Source organism: Pelobates fuscus, chromosome 3 (genome assembly GCF_036172605.1).
Source record: "Pelobates fuscus isolate aPelFus1 chromosome 3, aPelFus1.pri, whole genome shotgun sequence".
Lineage (NCBI taxonomy): Eukaryota > Metazoa > Chordata > Amphibia > Anura > Pelobatidae > Pelobates > Pelobates fuscus.
The window spans coordinates 22695534-22719156 of record NC_086319.1 but is presented as its reverse complement, the minus strand read 5'-3'; the positions used below and the strand labels follow the sequence as shown (position 1 = coordinate 22719156).

Sequence of the window (23623 nt, the reverse complement as noted above, 5' to 3'; positions counted from 1 at the left end):
TGAAATAATCATTAACTACGACATCAAATGGTCTAGGAGTTGGAAATCTGACAAGTTTGACTTAAAAGCTATTGTTAACTTTAATACAGAATTTGGAGGGGTTAAAAGCAGAGCTGTACCTGAATGGAACTGTACCATTAGTGGAAATATTCAACATATACTATAGATTATAAATGAACCAACTCTGCCTTCTCAAACAGCTTATACATTAAAACAATGTAACTCTGTATAAACGCAAAAAGATCTATACAACAAGCCCGAACGTATACGGTTGTATATATGCAAAGCCAAGATGAGAGGGATAAAAGTGATTGTAAGGGGCGGGGCCTGACTGCCATGGCGGAGAGACATGTTTTACACAAGCTCCCCCAATATCCTGAATACAGAAGCTATATGCAGCCGTATCAAGCACAATCTGGGGTAGCACCATCACTCGGTGCGACCCCTACATCGGGTGGGGGGGGGGAGGGAGGGGCATGCAGAGTGGTGCTCAGCGAACCGACACAAACTCGACTCGGGGCTTGAGGCCTGGTCCACAACGGGCGGGAGAAGCGGACAATCTCCCACTCCGGAGGAGCCCAGACGCCAACAGCGGTGTGCATCCTGGTCCACCCTGACACCCGAGTCTCGAGGCAGAACGAACAGTGACCTACCCAATATGGCGGATGCCGCGTGTCTCCCTAGTCCCAGCGACACTCATCTAGATGTTCTGACCAAGCTGGATAGAACCTTCCGAAAATTTTGGCGAAAACTTGAGCGCAGAAAACTGAAACAGATGTGGCACATATGTGCCTGAGGGGACTCCAGACCCAGTTACTCGGATACACCACTCTGCCCACAGCTGGATTCGGAGGTCTGAAGAGGTCTTCCCTGATGTGGAACTGTGCTCTTACTATGGTAGGCTTCGGGTGAATCAAGCACACAGATTGGGTACTACAAAGCTCCTACCTTTCCATCTTAACAGAGTTTGAGGGCAGTGTGCCTGTCATATTGCTAAACAATCTAGCTTCCTGGGGAATTAATCTGACAAACACATTGCTAGAGCCATATGGTAGCTGTTTGTTTTGTTTATCTGAATCTAGCATGTCACATTCCTCTACACCTTAGTCTTTACACCTTCTAGTCATATCATATAGTCAGTACATCATGCTTGCTTTGATTATTTACCAAGTCTTTTCATCTACTGGCATATTTTGCCTGCATTAGTTTAACATCAAAAAAGGTATGATATTCAACTTGGCTACATTTCATCTATTATATATAAAATTGTGCTGTCAATCTGCATGCCACATTGAATTGTTATACCGTTCGTTACTACTGAGCTTGTTGATGTTGTTGTGGCACTGTCAGCTCATCTGTTATTCTTTGCACAGCAAAAAAGAAAGAATATTAAAAAGAGTGTGGAGTCTCAAGAGGCAAAATTATTTTTCATATCACGTGAATTAATGGTATCACGAAATTAATGTAATTTAATGAATCAACACTAATTGGTTGCCTGAAAAAAAATGTTTTAAAAAATTGTAAAGACAAGCAGGGGAAAAAAATGGTATAAAGACAAATAAATATACATATAGCTTATCTAATAAATCTATACACATATAACAGTAAATAAAAGACGTCACAGAATCAACGGCCACTTCATGAGATACAACTTCTTTAAATATAATGTAACAAATCATGGACCACCACAAGTTGGTCCAACAAATTGAGCAATGACTTCAATTTACTTGAGTTTGTCACAACAATACCAACTTGAATCCGACTTACAATGAATTGTGTCTGTTCTGTAGAGAAACCTCACCCAATGCTAAAAAGGTACATTCTAAAGGGACACTGTAAGTACCCAGACCACTTCAGCTCATTGAAGTGGTCTGGGTGCTGTGTCCCTTTTGCACCTAGTGCCGCAGTGTTAAACATTGCACTTCCAGAGAACTGCAATGTTTACATTGCAGCACTAAGTCTGTCCTCAGAGGGCTTCCGGAATCGTAACGGTCTTTTGGTCTGTAATCTGACGCTGGACGTTCTCACGCTCTGCATGAGGACCTCCAGCGTCAGATTTTCCCCATAGGAAAGCATTGCTTCAATGCTTTCATATGGGGAGGTCTAATGTGCGTGAGGCATTTGCCGCGCATGCGAATTAGACGCCGCCCGTCGCCGGACGGAGAGGAGCTTCGACCCAGCGCCGAGAGATATCGGTGCTGGGATCAGGTAAGTAAATAAATGTTTAGCGCTTTATTTACCGGGGAGGAGGGGCACGTATTCCTGGCACTACAGTATCCCTTTAATACAGTGACTGCTGGGACATTTGGATAATATATCATTGCTGGGACAACCATCCATTACTTTATCTGAAAAGACAATACTTTGGATATATCATTCTGTGTGCAAAATTGGTGAAAACAAACGTTTAGTACATGCTTATTACGATGAAATCTTTGCAGACAGAGGAGGATAAATTGCAAAAAGTTAGACTGCTGTAACATCGCTGATGCTATTGAAATTTGGAAGACGCTTGAAGAGATTTTGAAGAAAAAAAAAAAAGATAAACAACATTTCAGACAAAGAATAGAATAATTCATGCCTGGACTGCATCTCATTTGGATGAGAACATTCCAAAAGGGTTTATTTTTATTTTATGCCAAACACACAGAAAGATTGTGCAGTTGATAACTCACCTATTCAACGTAAATTCTACATCCATTGGTTCAAATTTGTATGACCTTTCAAACTCCGAGTTAACCCGAATTGTGACTTCCTCATCATGTATCTATAAACAAAGCAAATTATTTAAAAAGAAATGGAGATATTTAGTCTATCCAGAAGGAGCTTACCCCCAAACACCGTGCCCATGAAGTTATGGGACACGTATTAAAGAACGTAGTGGCATTAAAAAAAAAATTTTAAATCACCCCAAGCGCAGAGAATTTAACAGAACAGTCCGTCCATACAAACAGAAACATCTCTAAATGTGCACTCTACCATTACAAATGTATTTTTCTTTACTATCTTAAAACTGTACTTGCTCAATGCGAATCTATATTTTACAAGTGTTAACAATAAATACTTACTTCAACAACTGTACCAGGAAATTCCGTCATTTGTGTAGAGTATGCTTGATATTTTAACATAATCTTGTCCCCTGAAAGAAAAAAAAAAATACAAAAACAGAACACCTTTAACCCCTTAAGGACCAAACGTCTGGAATAAAAGGGAATCATGACATGTCATACATTCTAGGACTTTCTTTTTTTTTTTTTTTTTTTTTTTAAACAGGAAAAGGAGAAAAAATTGGTAAAAGACAAGGATCATATACACACACAAAAACCTCACTGACCGTAATGTATTGAACTTGAAGCAAAACTAATTTGGGATAATATTTCAGTTCTGCTAATTTGGCCTAAATTCCCAGAATCCCCAATGTAGTGAATAACCCTGGTAGTTTCTCCATGATTTATATTGGGCATTAGGAATATAAATACTAACCTGGAAATAACGAGGGCCTGCCCTCCGCCAGACCTGGGACATCCAACACCAGGTACCCACCACGTTTCTGAAGACAAACTCCGCTAAGGCTGAATTCTTTAATTTCCATCTCCAAATGAATATCCTCCAACCAAAGCAAAGTCGACAACTTTTTGTGATGATTAGAAAGACAAATGATCTGACAAAATAAACAATAAGGAACATACGTCAACATTGAGCAGGTGTTTCAGCAAGGTTGATTTCCCGAGGAAAGTAAAATGATAATGCTGTGAAGTTACAATGCCTGTCTGGCATGCTTGGCTAATTTATTTCTAGCTTCATAGTAAGTCTGTTGTATTGCTGGAATGTAAGGGATTAAGGCAGGGGTTCTCAACCTAGTCCTCAAGGACCCCAGAACTGTCCAGGATTTAGGGATTACCCTGCTGTGTCTAATGTGTTTTTAGGGGCGGAGGGTTGGGGTGGAGGAGGGAACAAACACTTTAGACACAACAGGGTAATCCCTAAATCCTAGTCTTTGAGGACTGGGTTGAGAACCCCAGGATTAAGTGGATCCTAAGTACCATAATCATTGTGGTGGGCATGGTTCTAAGAGTCTGAGGTTGCTGTTCTATGTGTTTTTCCACCCACTCGAACGGTCAGGGTTGTTCGGTAAAGTGAGTATCCAAACTGAATTTTTAAATGACAGAGTTGCCAAACTGAATTTTTAAATGACAGAGTTGCCAAACTGAAAGCATAGCGAGCTTTGGTGAATTGTTCCAATATGGGTAAATTTGAATTCTCACTTCAATAAATAACCCTGCGTATGGGAGCAGTTTAAAGAAAGAGAAAGACAAATAAATATGGAGCATTTCTTGGCAAACAGGGAACACGAACGATTCATTGAAAATGCTAAATTTACTTTCGCATCTCGTTAGCAGTGGGTTAACAATTTGCCCTTTAATGTAGATACAGCTGAATCCATTCACAAGATTTCTATTTTATTTATTTTTAGGATAGAAAAGGTTTGTACACTAGTGGATGACATCAGAGAATCTCAAAACCCAATTTTTCCCCCATACTTTGCATGCCTTGGGCAGTGACGGCTTGCTTACCTTGGTACCCCTAAGTTTCTGTACGTTAAAGCTGGATGTACTTTATGGGAAGCGTAGTTCAGAAACATTTTGAGTGTCAAGATTAGTTATCATTAGTTGTGAGTGTATTATTTATACTTTTTTTTTTACATTGTGGCATACTTGTATAAAGTAGCTCATACAATATTTATTTAATACACACACACACACACACATTAATAAATATAAAATTAATATTTTCAGTGTAGACATTTTGAAACATCAATTTTAACTTTCATATATCCCAGCATCCCTGCTGTTTATAAAAATTACGTATAACAATGTATTTTAATGAGAACACTTACTTCTCCGAGACAAGGCTCCAATGCCAACACATCCATGTTCTGTTCCACACACCTGCGAAGTCTGTTTGGTATGGAATATAATGGGATAAAACTCGGAAGTTGTCTCCTGGATCTAAAAGTTATACACAAAATACTTACATGGAGAAGAGATATTTCCCTATAACAAAGTCCTGCAGTAAAGTTAGATCTTAAAATTAGGGCTGTCCATAAGCATAAACAAAGGACGATAAATCAAACAAATACAATGAGTTACACACAGGAGACGAGAAAATAAAAAAGTTAGCTACAGCTTATTATAGTCGTTATGTTGCTATGCTTGTCGACCATGTTTTCGACAAAAACTGCATGTTTCCCCATTACTCTCAGCTCACTCCTTCAGCTTTAAACATCATGAGCAACTTTATTTCACTACATTCAGTTCATAAACTGTGAAGGAGCTTGTGTCGACTTATGCCCCAAAAAGTAGTCATGATTTGACAAGGCCAAACATACTTGTTCCCTAATGGCCACAACTTCTCATTGCACAGTAAGAGTTGGCAATGCTGTGCAAACATTTTTCACAATATTGAGGATTTGGGTGGGCTTTGGGTGCAGAGGAATCCTTCAGAGAAAAATAAATAAATCAAAACCCTCCTTGTGGCACAACTACTACAAAGGCTGTAGTGTTTATGATGCTTGTAGAGTCACTTTAAAAGCAACTCTATAAAATGGCATCCTTCTGTACAGTAAAATATGCAAACACTAAGGTAAAATAAATTTCAAAAGTCAAACTGCAAAAATCAATGTATAGGTCAGCCATGCTCAATAAACCTGCAGTTTCACTTGGTATTATCGAACATCAGACTTGTTGAATATGATCTAGTCAGAGATTAAAACGTGTTGCCTGTACAACAATGTTCTCTAATACAGTGGTATGTCCAGTAAATCTAAAATATATGCTATGAAAGAGGAGCTGTAATTTTAGAGAAAAAGGCAACTTAAATGCAAGACCACCCTGGTAATTGGAGCAGATTAATGAAATCCTAGGATTCTATGAGAGTGCATGGACATTCCCCCAAACACCTCTGGGCACACAATGCTCACCATTAAGGTGGCTGTGAAGGATAGTCAGCCTCTTCACAGCCTTCAAGGTGAGTTCCCGTAACACACTACAGGTATTGTGCAGATTTGATTTTTTGAAGAAGTTCTAAACACATTAATAATGCCAACTGTTTTTCTTCTGTTAACATGTTTTTGTTTTGTTTTTTGCCACAGATCAATTCTATCAGAAAGAAGATGACATTTACGAATAAATCTATGATACATACTTTCTCGGTGGAGCAGACAGAATGGTCCTGTTTGGCATGGTCTCTGACGCGGACAGTGTCTGTTTGGGAGCAGAAGCCTTTGGGGTGCAAATTAAGACTTCTTCTTCACTTTCAATTACTGCTTCAAGATAACGTCCAATCACAAAGTCGGTGAAAAAGAAAAACACCAACTCCTTGCAGCGACCTGGATTTCTGGAGGGAAACCAAGGGATAGATAGCAAGGAGATATGAAACACAGAAAATGTAATTTATTCAGTTTAATTAGAGACCTATTTAAAGGGCACAGAGGATTGTTGGAAAAGGTCACTTGTGCCAAATAAGCCAATTCAAAAGGCCAGGTGGCCAGAGATTGTGAGATTGAGTCAGACGCAAATCAAGAGTCATTCTATGCTCCAAAACCACTGGTGTAGACTCAAAACGCTACCAAAAACCAATGTAAACATTAAACCCATGGAAATTGAAGCGGTTAATACCACCTACCGTCCCTCACAGATGATTGTAATAAATCTCTCTTCTCCCGGAGGAATCACCATTGACTCACAAGATTTTGGTTTCTGTGTAGGCTTTATATTTTCTATTTCCAAGTCACTGTCTCCACTTTCTGTAGATGACTGGTCATCACGCAACCCTGAGTTGTTAAGACCCAATGGGTGATCCTGAACAGAAGACTCATTGTGTTTATGCATCGACTTACCCAAAATATTTGAAAGCGCACTATTAGATCTGTTAATGTAATTACAGTATTGGCCAACCAAGTGTGGAGTTACAGAAGTGACATTGTAATCCATGTGCCAATGCTTAGACCTTATGCCATTAGTAATAGGTGTAGGATTATTCATCTTCGCTTTGGGATTGGAATTACTGCCAGATAACACCTGTGAATTTGGAGGCAGAGAAGTGCCAGGTGATGAGATGGATGAGACGTCCTCCAAACAGCCAGATTTTGGGTCGCACATTTCAAACCTGAAGTGGTTTTCCTTTTCCCAACCTGCTACGTTGCACGAGAGCAAGCGTTGGTCTTCCGTCCCTTTATTCCTGGAATAAAAAGCATCTCACGAGTTAGTCCTTTCCGTGAACTCCAATTATAGGAACCTTCAGAAGGAAATAAACCAAGAAAGAATACCCAAGATCTGCCACAGAGTGCCATTGAAAACCCATTGGGTCAAGTATATGTCCTGCAAGAGGTCGCCAAGAAGACCTACTTTCAAGGGTGGTAGAATTTTCCCCTTTGAGACACACATTTTCTTTAATATTTTATACCAATTTCTTAAAATATAATTCAAGAATGTAATATTCTCTAAAAAAATTATGTTTTTTTTGTTTTGTTTTTTTAAATAGACTCCCGGTACAGCCAAAGAGCTGAAGCAAGATTTCTAAATGGGCCTATTCTCTAATCTCAGTTCAAGATTGTACCAACTTTCTTTACTGGAAGATTGATGGAAAGTGCGGATAGTGTAAACTTAGACGCCTAAGTCTATCCAGGCACGGAAAACCAGATCCACCCTTCTCTATTTTATTAGACAATAAAGTTAGGCTATCCTTTTCTTTAGCCAGATACATTTAGAAAACAAGGCCTGTAAAAGCTTAACCCAGCCCAAGATTATGTTAAACAGCATACTCAGCAGGTAAATCATTTTTGGAAAAACATAAGATTTAACAGTGTTGATCTTGCCTCACCAGGATCTCCTTATTCCTCCAACATTTAAAATTAATCTTTTATTAGAGGGAACGGATTTATCTCTAGCCAATTTTGAGGGTTTGTTGAGATAGGCAAAGCATTCTTCACTCAAAGAAAACTAAATCTTTCAGCACTATATGCCATCATTCGAGAGTCCATAAATACAGGGAAGGGCAAATTATTTAGAGGCATTGAGCTTGTAATTCGAGAATGGACTATAGTTCTTTATGGCCTTCATTAATTCATAGAAACATAGAATGTGACGGCAGATTAGAACCATTCGGTCCATCTAGTCTACCCAATTTTCTAAATACTTTCATTAGTCCCTGGCCTTATATTATAGTTAGGATAGCCTTATGCCTATCCCACGCATACTTAAACTCCCTCACTGTGTTAGCCTCTAACACTTCAGCTGGAAGGCTATTCCATGCATCCACTACCCTCTCAGTAAAGTAATTTTTTTTTTTTTTTATTGTGTGGTCGTCTCATTTTTAGCTATGTAAGTTACAGTTTAACTCCAAACATTTAGATAAAAATACACACAAAAAAAAACAACCATTTCTTGGACCAAACTGACTTTAAAGGGACACTCCAGGCACCCAGACCACTTCTGCTCATTGGAGTGGTCTGGGTGCCAAATCCCACTACCCTTAAGCCTGCAAGTGTAATTATTGCAGTTTTTCATAAACTGCAATATTTACATTGCAGGGTTAACTCCACCTCTAGTGGCTGTCTATTAGACAGCCACTAGAGGTCACTTCTTGGGTTCTAGCACAGGTTTCCTGTGCTAGAGCGTCGCTGGTCGTCCTCACGCTGTGTGAGGACCTCCAGCGTCGCTCAAAACCCCATAGGAAAGCATTGAAATGATTTTTCAATGCTTTCCTATGGGGAGACGTAATGCGCATGCGCGGAATTTCCGCGCATGCGCATTAGGTCTCCTCGGCCGGTGAGCGAGATTAGTCTCGCCCACCGGCCGACGTAATCACTAGGAGGAGCGTCGCGGAGGCGGAGACAGCGGCGAGGGACATCGCCGCTGTCCCAGGTAAGTCACTGAAGGGGTTTTCACCCCTTCAGTAACCGGGGATTGGTGGGTGGGAGGGAGAGGGACCCTCCAGTGCCAGAAAAACGGATCGTTTTTCTGGCACTGGAGTTTCCCTTTAACTACGACTCTGTGGCAAGTTATATTCAAATTCACATCACAAAGGTTTTGCGACTTGTTCAATTGTAATAGAATGCACATTACAATAACACTCTTCTCTGTATGGATGTTGTAGCAGTAGGGTCACAAATGAACCATTTATTGTGTGAAGATGCAAGGAGTCTACTAACAGGTTCCACTGTTCAAAACAAATGGGAACATAGAAGGATTAACGGGTCAGTCTGTGCAGAATCCACACTACATATGGCACTAAGGGGTTATGTTAAAGAGCAGTTTTGGAACAGAAATTCTAAATGTGGAACAATCACCATGGAAAGATTCTGCTGATTGATCTAGAATCTTTTTTATTTTTTTAAATCAAACATGTTTCATTAATTCATTTCAGGTTTCAAGGAAAACAAATCAGATATTGTGCTTAAATTTTACAGTTTGCTTTTAAATTAGTTACGTGTTTTGTAACTAAACCTCACATAGGAAAATTTAATTGTTGCTTTAAATATTAGGAGTGTATTTGTTGGATTAACATTTTAACGGTGTAGCTTTTTGTTTAAGAGTAATTTGAGATAATTTTAGCATCATTTTCTATGCTAGTTATAGATTTAAGATTTTATATGTTGTAGGTAGCTTGCATTTTATTAAAATAACCACTGATATCTTAAATTTCTTTTTTTTAAGGTTATACAATTATTTTTTTAAAAAAACGCACAACCTTTTTCATGGATTAATTATAGATTATTCATTATATTAAGTGAGCAGCAATGCAAACCCACTTAAATAATGCGCCACAAATTAAAAAACAAAAAGCACACAGCACATTGCACACGCGGTTTCAGTATATGATGTTCAAAACAGCATTAATACTCAGTAAGGGTATTTACACAATCCTCTATAGTGTTTCCCCACTTGATCAAAAAGTGATCCTTCAAATCAACACACATCTCTTCGTGCAAATATGAACTTACGCAAGGTGAATGCTTATGGTTTTGCTCTGGCCCTGTTTAATGACTCCGAAGTTAGTCATCCGAGAAATCTCCAAACCGCCTTTGTTCGTCATCAAAGCAGCAGAGTACTGATTCTGGGCATCCACTTCTTTGGATGTAGATAAACTGCAATACGAAACACAACACAAACATTAAACCAAAACAACACCATAAAGTAGAGAGGTCAGCAGGAGAAAGGGAAATACATATTATATCATGTATAAACAACAACTTGAACGTGTTACCTATCTTTGTTAACCGGTGCGATGCATAACGCCCTCCAAATGTAGCACGACTGGCTACTCTCTATGACGACGGCGTTCACTACATCTCCGCGTTTAGGATGGTAACCCTGAGGAAGCCGTATGGAATCCATTGTGAAATATATATGTTCATCAAGAACACCACTTCTCCCATAGAAGGCTGTAATTATGACCTGTTTCAAAATAAAACAGACAACACAAGTAAAATGAGTTTCTAATTTTTCACAACATACTCGGAATGTCTAGCTACGTGCGAGTGGGGAGGTGGGAAGGTGAATGTTTTACAGTTTATTCCTGCGCAACGACCCATCAACTTTACCCGCCATCATGTATTAGCATGACTTCAGAAATTACCATACCTTGCTCTGAATACATTTTTGAAATACTACTTAATCTCTATGTAGGTTGGGCTGTAAGGCACACTTAAAAAAAAAAAAAAAAAAAAAAAAAAAACAGCTAGGGTTGCATGCTAGTAGACTGTAAAAGCAACTAGCTGGACGTCAACTGTATTAGTAGGACAAGTGGGAAAACTGCAAGTTGGGAGGGAAGGCCAGAACAGGCTTATTGCCATTAGGTAAAAAAGCGAAACCCCCCAAAATGCGCGCGCAGTCAGTCCTCTGAAACTGCTATGTTTACAGCAGGCAGGGTTAACCCTAGTGGGACCTGGCACCCAGATCACTTCATTGAGCTGAAGTGGTCTGGGTGCCTATAGTGGTCCTTTAAAGAGCTACAAATGAATACATGCCTGCCTACCAGAGCCAGGAAATACCACTCGAAAACTCCAAAGAGCACTTTCATAGATCATGTCAGAATATGGCAGAGAAATACCTGATCTACTCGTTTACACCGAACTGGTTTTACTGCACATGCCTCGCTACTCCATGTTGTTGGATTTATAATATACTCTGCTCTTACCCAATCTCCTTGGTATGGCTCGTATCCTGAAAAGGAAAAAGGAAATACTTCACTATAAACTTCATTGTCTACACCACAGAAAATCTCTCCATGAAAGATTACACACAAAATAACCACTCTTCAGATGTCTTAATAAGTTTACTTTGTAGAAAGGCTCTTTGTCATGTGCGAAAAAATGGTTACAAAAACTAAATTAACCCCTTAATGACACGTGATGAAATTATTCCGTCATGATGTCCTTTGACTTAAGGACCTGCTGAAATACACGGATGCCTCAATGTGAGCACTGCACTCAGCTCTTTAAAACATGGATTTAACACATTTAAGAAAAGTGTATTTTTGGATTTAATATGGAAGAGGGGCAGAGCTAGGTCCCGATGTGAGCAGCCGCAGACTCGCCGAACTCCTTGATCGCAGGCAGAGATAGCACAAATACTAGTGTACAGAAAGGCCACGGGAACGCACTACACAATGGGGCGCAAGAACAAAAAAACGAGGCCGGATCGACCCAGATTTACAGCTGATATCGGCGATCTACTGCGGCGGCCGCATGGAGACTCAAGGTCCAACATGGCGGGGGACCTCGACAATTTCTCAGAGGCCTCAGATAAGCTACCCCTGCACAGCTGGTACATCAGGGTCCATCCAAGCCTTCTCCAATGAAAGAGGTGTCCTCTCCACCCATCACAAGCGCAATACTTCAGTCTCCTAGCAGACCTCAGGAAGTCACTCTCGGACAAAAGAGAAGATGTCAGGGGGTTTACTGTACGCATGGCTGCAGTGGAACAAACCACAAAAGCATGCAATCTCTGATTTCTCAGAAATGGACACAACCCTGGCTAAAACTAGGCCTCGTCCTGACCACCAAAGTCACCCGCTACTATATGACCGTGCCGGTCAGCTCCCACTGTAAGTCTCGTGGTCTGAGTGCCACGCGGAGCGTTGCCGCGCTCGGACCCCGCGGCTCTAGCAAAATTTACAGTGGAGCTGACCGGCATGGAGGAGAAGGGAGCTGACAGGAGCTGCAGGAAAGGTAAGTAACAGCTTCCTGCCAGCCCCCAACAGGACCGCCGGGCTCATTACAATGTAATTACAATGTAAGTTGCCATAATACAGACCTTGACTAGAGTATAAGACGAGTGGGGGTTTTTCAGCACAAAAAATGTGCCGAAAAACTCGTCTTATACTCTAGTATATACGGTACTCTCTCATCTAGCATTGTTACAGATGTTAGCACACCGTTAATGTTCCACTTTACTAAAACAAAAACCACACTTTGACCATTACTCTTATTGTTCTGACATTAAAATCTTTGTCCGAATGTGTAATAAAGAGTTAAATAAAAAAAATATTTTTATATATATATATATATATATATATATAAATAAATAACAAAGAATTGTAAATAGTATTAATAAACTTTGCTGATCGAGGTTAGCCTTATTTTATAACAATACATCACTAAGTAAAAAAATAAAATATGCATTGTTGTGTTTCATAAATGTGACCTTCCTTTTGTATGTTTTTACCATTTTTATGGGCAGCCCAAATAGTTACTTTATCTACATAGAGTGTGTTATTTTTATGAAGGTAGTTGGAGATTTCCTCGCGTTTTGCTTTGTTGTGAAAAAAAGATGTATTGAGTCACTAGGACCACGGAGAATGGAGTAACAGATATAGATAGGCTTTACATAGAGAGCATATCTTATTTAAAGGACAATGTTATGTGAAATCCTGTATATGTAATGTAATATATTTTAATATGCTTCAGAACCTATGTCGGTTCCCATTATCCGAACAGTGAAATCTCACAATCTTTTAGTGCTCTAAGAAGAGTGATATATTGGGTATCTGGTAGATCATTTCTCTTTACAGTGAGAGAATAAAGTATTTGATTCCCTGCTGATTTTGAACGTTTCCCACTGACAGAAATTATTAGTGTATAATTTTAATGAAAGGGGAATTTTAACAGTGAGTGACATTTTCAATGCCCTGGCTGAGTGAAGGAGGTTCTCACCCAAGATTTGACGGTACATAGCTCCGTCCATCGTCGTCCCCTTAGCAGAAACCCTCCCCCAAAGCATAAATGTTTCCACCTCCATGTTTGATGGTGGGGGATGGTGTTCTTGGGGCAGCATTCCACCTCCTCCAAATACGGCGAGTGGAGTTGATGCTAAAGAGCTTGATTTTGGTCTCATCTGACCACACTTTCAGCTAGTTCTCTAAATCATTCAGATGTTCATTGGCAAACTTCAGACCTGCCTGTATACGGGCTTTCTTGACCTTGCGGGCGCAGCAGGACTTCAACCCTTCACGACGTAGTGGGTTACCAATTGTTTTCTTGGTGACTATGGTCCTAGCTGCCTGGAGATCATTAAAAAGATCCTCCCGTTTGGTTCTGGGCTGATTCCTCACCGCTCTCATGATCATTGAAACTCTACGAGGTGAGATCTTGCATGTAGCACCAGACTGAGGGAGACTGACAGTTATTTTGGGTTTCTTCCATTTGCGAATAATCGCATCAACTGTTGTCACCTTCTCACCAAGCTGATTGGCGATTGTCCTTCATATATGCACGACATGACTGGGTGGCGAATTTGGTCCTGTACAGGCGGTACATTGACGATATATTCTTCATATGGAAGGGAAGTAGAACCTCACTGGATGACTTTTTGCTTTTTCTTAACAACAATACATGGGGCATTAAATTGACCTCAGAAATTAGTTACCAGGAAGTACATTTTTTGGATTTAAGAATATTCATAGAGAAAGGGACAGTGCAGACCAAAACCTTCTTCAAAACTGTCGATGTCAATAGTTTTATTGACATCGACAGTTGCCATTTTAAAACTTGGCTTTCTAATGTCCCTAAGGGGCAATTTATGCGACTAAAGCGAAATTGTACTGATGACACTTTTATCGAACAATCGGATATCTTAAAGAAGCAATTTTACCAGAAAGGATACACGAAAGGGAACAGGTAGAAACCCAATTTGACGAAATCTGTACAAAGCCAAGAGGGGATCTTTTAAAATATAAACGAAAGGAGAATAGTGCACAGGAGAAGCAAGTCTCTTTCATATGTGATTTTAACTCCCAAAGTTATAGGTTTCATAAAATTCTTAAAAAACACTGGCATATCCTGAGACAAAATGAAGATCTCCTCACTTTTGTGGGAGAAAAACCAAGGATAGTTTATAGAGGAGCCAGTAATTTTAAAAATATTTTAACTAGTAGTTTTATATCTAAAAACTCCCAAAAAAACAAAGATGTACTGGGTAAAGACTTAAAAGGATTCTACAATTGTGGAAACTGTAAAGCATGCAATAGTAGCAGAATTATAAAACAGAAAAACAGATAAATTTTATTCCAATACAACGAAAAAAGAATATGCAGTAAAAGAATTTATCACATGCACTACTAAGAATGTGATTTATTTATTGTCATGTACGTGCGGACTACAATATGTGGGCCGTACGACCAGACCTCTGAAAGTCAGAATTTGCGAACATCTCAGGAACATTGAAAAGGGTGTTCTTAACCACTCTGTATCGGCACATATTAATTTAACTCACAACGGTGATATTAATAACTTGCACTTTATGGGAATACAGAGGGTTTTTAAGCCATGGAGAGGGGGTGACCATATAAAGATCCTAAATAAAACTGAGATGAAATGGATCTTCGAATTGGAAACCCTCTCTCCTAATGGCTTGAATATTGATTTTGAAATGTATAATTATATTTAATATCGTTCTTAATAATGTTTTATTATGTATTTATAATTAAATTATGATGATAGAGTATAAAATTAGTTCCCTTATTTAGGGTAATTCACATTGATGATTCTTTGTACACTTTCCCCCTTCTTTTTTCTTTCCTTGCCTCGAGCTTACTTCATCCTGTGTATGTTAGACTATTAACTCTGATGATTATAAGTAAAAACGGACTTGATAACCGCTGGAACGCATGAATACCGTGAGTGGAACGCATGCGAACCCGGAAGTAACCACGGTGGAACGCAAGAATGCAGAAGTGATGACAACAACATCAGAGTCCGGAGCTACAGAGTAAAGGGACTCATGTGATTGGTCGATGGGCATAGGGGGCGGGTTCCTTGTACCCGTTTCCCGGGCAAAATGGCTTATTTAAATGTATGTGGAGTTTGTATACAATATTGCACCTGAGGAAGACGTACTGTGATGTCGAAACGCGTTGTGCTTGATGCTGACATTACCCAATTTGGAATGTAAGATTTTAAATGCTTTTTAATAAATAATTCATTTGATATATTTCTAAAAATTGGTGTTTTGCCTGCTCTATTTCTCCTGCATTTGGAGGTTCAAGCTCCAGCCCTGTGGACTTCAGTGGAAATTCCTCCCTAAAGCGCTTTTACCTGAGCCAGTTTATTTACTAACAGGCTCCAACCCATGTGAGTGGAACCATTAAGACTGCTATATTTGACTCATTTTATATTGCAGTATTATACTATGCTCTGTTTTGTTTATTATGTATAGGAGCTTAATACAGACCTATAATAATAAGGTATTTACCCTTATCTTACACATATAACTTTGGGATATACCACTAATATATTATTGCGTGTATTTATCACGAGCGCTGCACACTTTTTTTGTATTCTTGGCGATTGTTTTGTAGACCATTCTAGCCTTGTGTGATCTACAATCTTGTCCCTGACATCCTTGGACAGCTATTTGGTCTTGGCCATTGTGGAGAGAGTTTGGAATCTGATTGATTGCTTCTGTGGACAGGCGTCTTTTATACAGGTAACGAGCTGAGATTAGGAGCACTCCCTTTAACCCCTTAAGGACCAAACTTCTGGAATAAAAGGGAATCATGACATGTCACACATGTCATGTGTCCTTAAGGGGTTAAGAGACATACAAGACACCTGGGAGCCAGAAATCTTGCGGATTGATAGGGGCTCAAAAACATATTTCACGCATTGACATGCAAATCAATTTATAATTTATGAGACCTGCGTTTTTCTGGATTTTTTTTATTGTTTTATTCTGTCTCTCACCGTTAATACACCTACCATTGAAATTATAGACTGATCATTTCTTTGTCAGTGGACAAACGTTCAAAATCAGCAGGGGATCAAATAGTTTTTTCCCCTCACTCTAGGTGTTTGAGGACCAGTCAGTTATACAACTCATTAATATGAGTCATACCTGGTCATACCTTTTCAAGGGCTTAGTATATTAAAAGACAATTTATATTCTTTAAAATAGAAATAATTGTACTGCCTAAATTTACGTTTTTGCAAATGTATACCAATAGGGAATTAATACAATGACGTAGATGTATAGTACCTTCTACATAACTATATATCAAACAATTTTAGATAAGGTTAGGTGAAAATGCACCAATTTTCATAGCCAAGGCCAATTGTCAGTCAGTCAGGTTTCGCTAGCCGAAAGCCTTTCTCTTGGTAGTGGAGTTGGTAAATTGTTACTCTTGAAGAGGAGTCATAATACCAACAGGGTAGGGTTGGTCAGACAAGAGACTGAAAAAGTTCTCCAAAACACCCACAGGGAGAGGCTAGTAATTTGAATGGATGTCCCCAGGAAAATGTAATGCCTAGTGACCACAAGGTGCTGGTTATCAGCTTCCACAATATCCTCCTATATAGAGTGATGGAGGAAAGGTCCTGAAAAACCTGGATTTGTCTTTTCTTGTATGTTACTTCTGTGTTTCTGCATTTGCGGACTATGGTGTCTTGGGAAACAAACCATTATATCGCATGGTTGGCTCCCTTTTTACGAGATGCTCCCAAAGCACGATGTGCTCTGTCTAGTTCCCATTTGTGGTTAGGAATATCAGGTAGCAGACCTTTATGTATTTCATGCACTTTGTCAGCTACTTGATGTTCTCTCCCCTCAGGAACACCTCAGAGTCTGATGTAATTGCACCCCAACTGCTGCTATTCTGAATTACAGGTACCTAGTTTGTTTTGCGTTTTGGTAATTGCTTCCATTATAACTTCATGGGTGGCTGTATGGACCCTTAAATACCTTATTCTCTAAGCACACTTCTTTGGAGCTTTTTTCTAATTTCCTGCTCTAATCGGCTTTTATTTGAGCTGAATATATATATTAAAAAAAAAAAACTTGTGTCATCTGAATAAGAGGTTGAGAATCTTGTGTATCTTGAAGTGCCATCTTGAGTTTCTGTTTATTTCTGACTGGATGAAAAAAAAAATAGATATTACAGATTCTTTAGCCTTTTGTTTTTATGCGGTTTCATACTGCTGTTGGTGGGTGTATGTGAGAAGGGAGTTTAAAAGTGAGGGTTTCTGCAGTTTGCAGGTGCTTTTGTCAAATATCTGTGTGGAGTTTACAGCTGAAGATTTAAATAAATAAAATGGAAAAGGGGTAAGAAAAAGAAAGCAGTGGAAAGGAGAAGGGGTGAAGAGAATAGATATATTACATATTCTTGTATTCTATTTCCAAAATAGAATAAAAAAAATAAAGAGAAAACATCTTGTTTACTTGAATTTACAAGAGGATATCTTAAACTTATGGAATTGTAATGTCCTTAACCCAGACATTTGATAACTGAAAACTTCTAATAAGCCCATGAAGGAATGGTCGCCCCTACTTCTTACGGGCAAAGTATGAGACTAGACTTTAGTTGTTGTAAATACTATATAAATAGTTTTTTATATTTTCTTTATCCAGGTTTTATTTCTTCCTTTTTGCGTCATCGAGCATCGTCTTTTAAATGCCCCAAAACACAGATTATCAGAGATAGCAAACTATTAAAAACAGATATCGCGTTTCTTCAAGAAACACACACTTAAAATACAATTCTCCCCTCTTTAGAGAGATGGAAATTTCCATAAAATCTATACTTTTTGGGTCCTAGATAAACACAATGTAACTATACACATTCACAAACTGACAATTTAGAACCATATAATGAAGGGAGATTCCTATAAATATCAGGAAAGACAGGTTCCCATAAATTGTACCTTCTCGTTCTTTATGCACCAAACGTTCCAGATATTACATCTGTGACAAAATTAAGGACATTATTACTCCTTTGATGTCAGACCCTATTTTGATAGGAGGTGATTGTAATGCAGTCTCATGCCTGGCATGAAGCTCGAAACTTGGACAAACTCGCTCTTATGATAGAGGGAGACAAGACATTATTTAAAACATTTGAAGACTCACACATATTAACAGACGTATGAAGGGCACAACACTAACTATTTAGATTACACCATTTATTCGGCCCCACGTGGTACTTCTTGTAGGATTGAGATGTTCCGCTCTAACCTTAAACTATTTCCAAATCTATATGGTTCCGAGATAAATATGATCACGTGTCTAAACCACGCTGATATAGCAATTTATATAAAAATATGTTCCCCTATAAGCTTTTCTTTAAAATAGCACACACGATGTAGATAAAGTAACTATTTGGGCTGCCTATAAAACAGTAATTATTAGAGGCATTCTAATCAACACTGCATCACATGGGAAACAAATTAACCCCTTAACGACGAGTGACGGACGAGGTCCGTCACTCAGGGGAATGCGTTAATGACGAGTGACGGACCTCGTCCGTCACCCGTTAAAATTAACCCCAGATCGCGGCGATCGTGGGGTTAATGGTGCTCCGGTCTGCCTCTGCATTAGAGGCAGACCGGGAGCACCGGATCGGGCTGTCAGAGTACATGTGCCCGCTCTGACAGCATGTCTGAGCGGGCACATGTGCTCTCTATACTCACCTCCGCCTCCCTGCACTTCCTGGTTCTGTGTGAAGTGCAGGTAGACGGATCTTCAGTGATCCTGCCCCCTGGTGGAAAAAAAAATATAGTAAAATTAAAATCCCACCCCCCTTTACCCATTTTAATAAAAAATTAACCCCTTCCCTGCCAATTGATCACTGACTACAGTGATCAATTGGCAGGGATTACATTTTACTAAGATCTGATTTTTTTTTTAACCCCTGAGGGTTAATTCTTTTTTTTTTTTAACCCTCAGGGGTTCAATTTATTTTATTAATTAATTTAAATATTTTAAAATTATAAATTTAGCTAGCTGGGGAGGGTGGAAGTTAGTGGGGAATTGGGGGATTTAGTATTACGCTAACTAGGGGTTAACGTTAAAAAAAGTTTAAAAATAAGCTTTCAAAAGTTAAAAAATTAAGTTAAAAAAAAAGTTTTAATAACATTTAAGTAAAAAATAAAAAAAATAAACCCTTTACCCAGTCCAAATAAAAATTAACCCCTTCCCTGCCAGTCGATCACTGCCTACAGTGATCAAAATACAGATCACAGTATTATACTGTTCTAATTTTTTTTTTTAACCCCTGACGATTAACTTTTATTTATTTTTTAACCCTCAGGGATTAAATTTATTTAATTAACTAATTTAAATATTGTATAATTAAATATTTTGCTAGCTGGGGTGGGTGGGAGTTATGGGAAAATGGGGAATTTACTGTTAGTGCTGCTTACTGCTAGTTAGGGGTTAACATAAAAAAAAAAGCTTAGAAAAATGTTAAATCTGTAAAAAAAAGTTTTACGAAAGTTTAGGAAACTTTAAAAAAATGAATAATCAAAACAAAAGTTTAAAAAATAGTTTTAAAAAGTAAAAAAAGTTTTAAAAAGTAAAAAAATACATTTAATAACGCTCATTACCACTACACCTGGTACACGCTAGCGGAAAAATGATCCCACGCTAAGGTTCAAAATATGCCTTTTGAAATACCCTGGGGTGTCTACTTTAATAAATGGTAGGCCTTTGTGGGGTAGTTTGAATTTAAAACCTGCAAAGATGCTTGGAAATTGCACATAGGCCCGGCGTCAAAATTCAAAGTTCGGTCAAAACTGATATGGCTTGGTCTCCTATATGGCACTGTAGCTTCACGAAATAGTGCCATAGACATACAATGGGGGTGTCCTTTTACTCAGAAGACTTAGCTGAGCATAATTTGGGGGGTTTGAACTTAGTGGCACACATGAAATATACAAAATGCCCAGCAAAAATGCAATCCGTATGTAAAATATGCACAAAATTATTTTTTACCACATACTTTGGCATGTAATGGTAAAAAAATGGGGGCATGTTAAGGCACAATATGCACCTTATGAGATACCCTGGAGTGTCTACTTTTACAAATGGTAGGCCTTTGTGGGGTTTTTTTGAACAGTCAAACTACTATAATACCCCAAATGGAAGCATAGGCTCATTAAATCCGTCTCTCAAAATTCTACTGTGAATACTGAAAAGGACAGGTCTCCTATATGGCACTGTAGCTTCACGAAATAGTGCCAAAGACATACAACGGGGGTACCGTTGTACTCAGCAGAAGTAACTGAACACATAATAAAACTTTGTACAGGAATAGCACACACCAACTTTACAAAATACACATGAGAAGTTCTTTGTTATAAGTTTGTGTGCGAAAACCCCCCCAAAAACACAATTTTACTCCAATATTTAGCAGAGGTTGGCGGTAAAATGGCTACGTAGAAAGTGTCAAAACAACCTTAGGTAAATAGCCTGTGGTGTCTACTTTATATAAATATATACTTTTGTGTGGCAATTTTGTTTTCTTTTATGGCTATTAGGCTTACAAGACAAACATACCAAATTCTAAAATCGCTCCACATAAAAAGTTTATTTTACTCCTTGTGCTTTGTGACCTGTAACTACCAAAAAAACCTTAAAATCCCAGACACATTATATATTCTGTAATTCAGAACAACTAAATGAATTTATTTTTAATTACTTTCCTTAACCTGCACTAATTATGTACACATAATTATTGCAAAAACTGTAAAAAAAAAAAACACACAAAAATTCATTTTTTTGCATATTTCTGTATTTTTTTTAGATTCAAACAGTTTCATGTTAACTCTGATGGCATTACAGTTTGAGTCATTTCTTTTGTGCCCTGTGCTCTTATCTTACAGACACAAACATATCCTGGTAATAGAACATTTTACTTGCTTACTAAACTCCAGGTATGTGCTACAGGTTTTCTAATTTAAATATTTTATTTCATGTTTTATCATTGAATTATATGCCTGCCTAAATAAATAAATAAATAAATAAATAAATAAATAAATAAATATATATATATATATCTTGAGATTATATTTTGTAAGTTAAGGTTTAATCGAGAAAATTAAATTTAAAACACAAAGTAATTGCTTGGAAGAAAACCAAATCAAAGTGTACCAGGAACAATTGATCTTGACCAAGATAACACATTGTAACCATATTTGACAATGAAGACAAACAATAACTAGGACACTAACTAGATAATTTTTCAAATATGAGGCTTTAAAAATAAAAATAAAAAATTAAGATTTTAGAAAGATCCTATACACCCACCGGGGAGACCTATAGTCTCCAGAGTCCAATCACCATCACCCTTGTCTAAATATATATATATATTCCTTCCTCCTAACAAAGTCTAAAATATTTTTCCAGTCTACCAAATCCTCTTTATTTTGGAGGGCATCAACATTATACTTTATAATAACTGTTTTTGGTTTGAAGGTGATTATTTTCTCCAATGCAGAGGCACGGCTATGGGAACCAGGTTTGCCCCCAGCTATGCCAATTTATTTATGGCCCCTTGGGAGGAATCTTTTATTTATTCTGGACATGGCTGGGGGAGAACCTGGTTCTCTACAAGAGCTATATTGATGATATTTTTATGATTTGGAAGGGTGACTGTGCTTCTGCAATGGATTTTATTCATTTCTTAAACGCTAATGATTGGAATATCCAACTTACTCATGATTTTAATAATAAGCGTATTCATTTTTGGGACTTTAATATTTTTATATCAGAAGGGAAAATTAAAACGAAAACATTGTTTAAACAAGTCGATGTGAACAGCTACGTTCATAGAAGTAGCTGGCACTTTAGACCTTGGCTGGACAACATCCCCAAGGGACAATTTTTAAAGACTTCGGAGAAATTGTACCGATTTAAAAGACTGATGAACAAGCCGGAGTTTTAAGTAATCAATCCAATACGGGATATAATAAAAAAGCCCTGATGGATGATATCACTAAAATTAGGAATTGTGATAGACCTTCCCTTCTTAATTACAAGACCAAATTAGAACCAATTAATAATGATGAAGTTCCAATAATTTATTTTAATACTAATGCAGGTGGTTTGAGAAAAATCCTCGATAAAAACAGACATTTTACAGCAGGATTACGATTTAAAAAAATATGTAAGTGAAAAACCAAAATGTATTTTTAGAAGCGCTCAGAACCGTAAACAAATTTTAACTACTAGTTTTATAGAAAAGGAACAAGGAGGTTTCTTATCTAAAATTATGAGCACACAAAGGTTTATTTTACTGTGGTGACTGTATGGGGTGCAAATTGAGAAGGAACACAGAAAGAAAGAAAGATTGACCATTTTTATTATTTTACTAATAAGAAAAAATCTTTATTAACTTGTTTATTACTTGCAACACCAACAATGTTGTATATGTTCTCGTATGCCCATGTGGCCTGCAATATGTGGGGAAAACATGTAAGTCCCTTAAGATCAAGATACGAGAACATATAAACAGCATAAGAAGGAGATATGCTAACCTGAGCGTATCCCAACATTTTTTAGATGATACAAATCCATATTCCCTTTTATTTTTTGGTGTTCAACATATTTTAGGCCATTGGAGGGGTAACAGTATCCCATCCAGTTTAAGTAAAGAGGAAATTAAATTAAATGGATTTTTAATTTGGACAGTATGACTCCAAATGGCCTTAATATCGATTGGGAGTCTGTTTCATTAATTTAATTACTTTTATCATAATTTGTAATAATTATGTGATTTTTATCTCCACAATGTTGGAGGTTTTTTTTTTTTTTTTTTTTTTTTTACACATTATGTATGGAAATTTAGAAAATATAGATCATATCCATTTTTATTTCGAATTGTGATTTCTCATACTTTTCCGAAATGAGAACTAATGAGGGTTACTGTTCTCTCTATGTTTCTAATTTGATTAAGAATAATGCCATTGGTAGTGTGAAATATAATAACTGTTTTATTTTACTATTTTATCTGATATATGTTTCATGGACATATTTTGCATACATGGGACTTTCACTTATACAAGTGGACGATCCACGAATTTCCATCTGAAATCCAGCTCATTAGTTAGATGAGGCCGGAAGTAAATCTAACCGGAAGTAATTGGTGGGACGCAAGATCCCTGTACCGGAAGTGAACCTTGGAACTCAGTCATCCGTGATTCCGGAACTGCGGCATGCTGGTCAGACGCCAACATTTGGCGCCGGATTTGATTCCCTACTGTGTATAAATGTGAAAGTATGTTTTGATGCACTTGATAAAGACCGTTATCGTCGAAATGCGTTGTGCTTTTAAACTATTTGGAGAAATAAGT

General features: G+C 37.9%; 1 protein-coding gene across 1 annotated transcript in view; it reads right to left on the bottom strand.

Moving 5' to 3' along the window:
* The window catches only part of MOV10L1 (Mov10 like RNA helicase 1), a 69434-nt gene that overhangs the window by 34562 nt on the left and 11249 nt on the right, over positions 1 to 23623 (bottom strand). The window contains exons 4-12 of the mRNA XM_063446110.1: positions 11113 to 11225; positions 10267 to 10457; positions 10004 to 10147; positions 6685 to 7239; positions 6205 to 6396; positions 4898 to 5009; positions 3484 to 3661; positions 3069 to 3139; positions 2676 to 2767 (exon numbers count right to left, since the gene is read on the bottom strand). Of these exons, the coding sequence (XP_063302180.1) occupies positions 2676 to 2767; positions 3069 to 3139; positions 3484 to 3661; positions 4898 to 5009; positions 6205 to 6396; positions 6685 to 7239; positions 10004 to 10147; positions 10267 to 10457; positions 11113 to 11225 (1648 nt within the window). The remainder of the gene's footprint in view (positions 1 to 2675; positions 2768 to 3068; positions 3140 to 3483; positions 3662 to 4897; positions 5010 to 6204; positions 6397 to 6684; positions 7240 to 10003; positions 10148 to 10266; positions 10458 to 11112; positions 11226 to 23623) is intronic.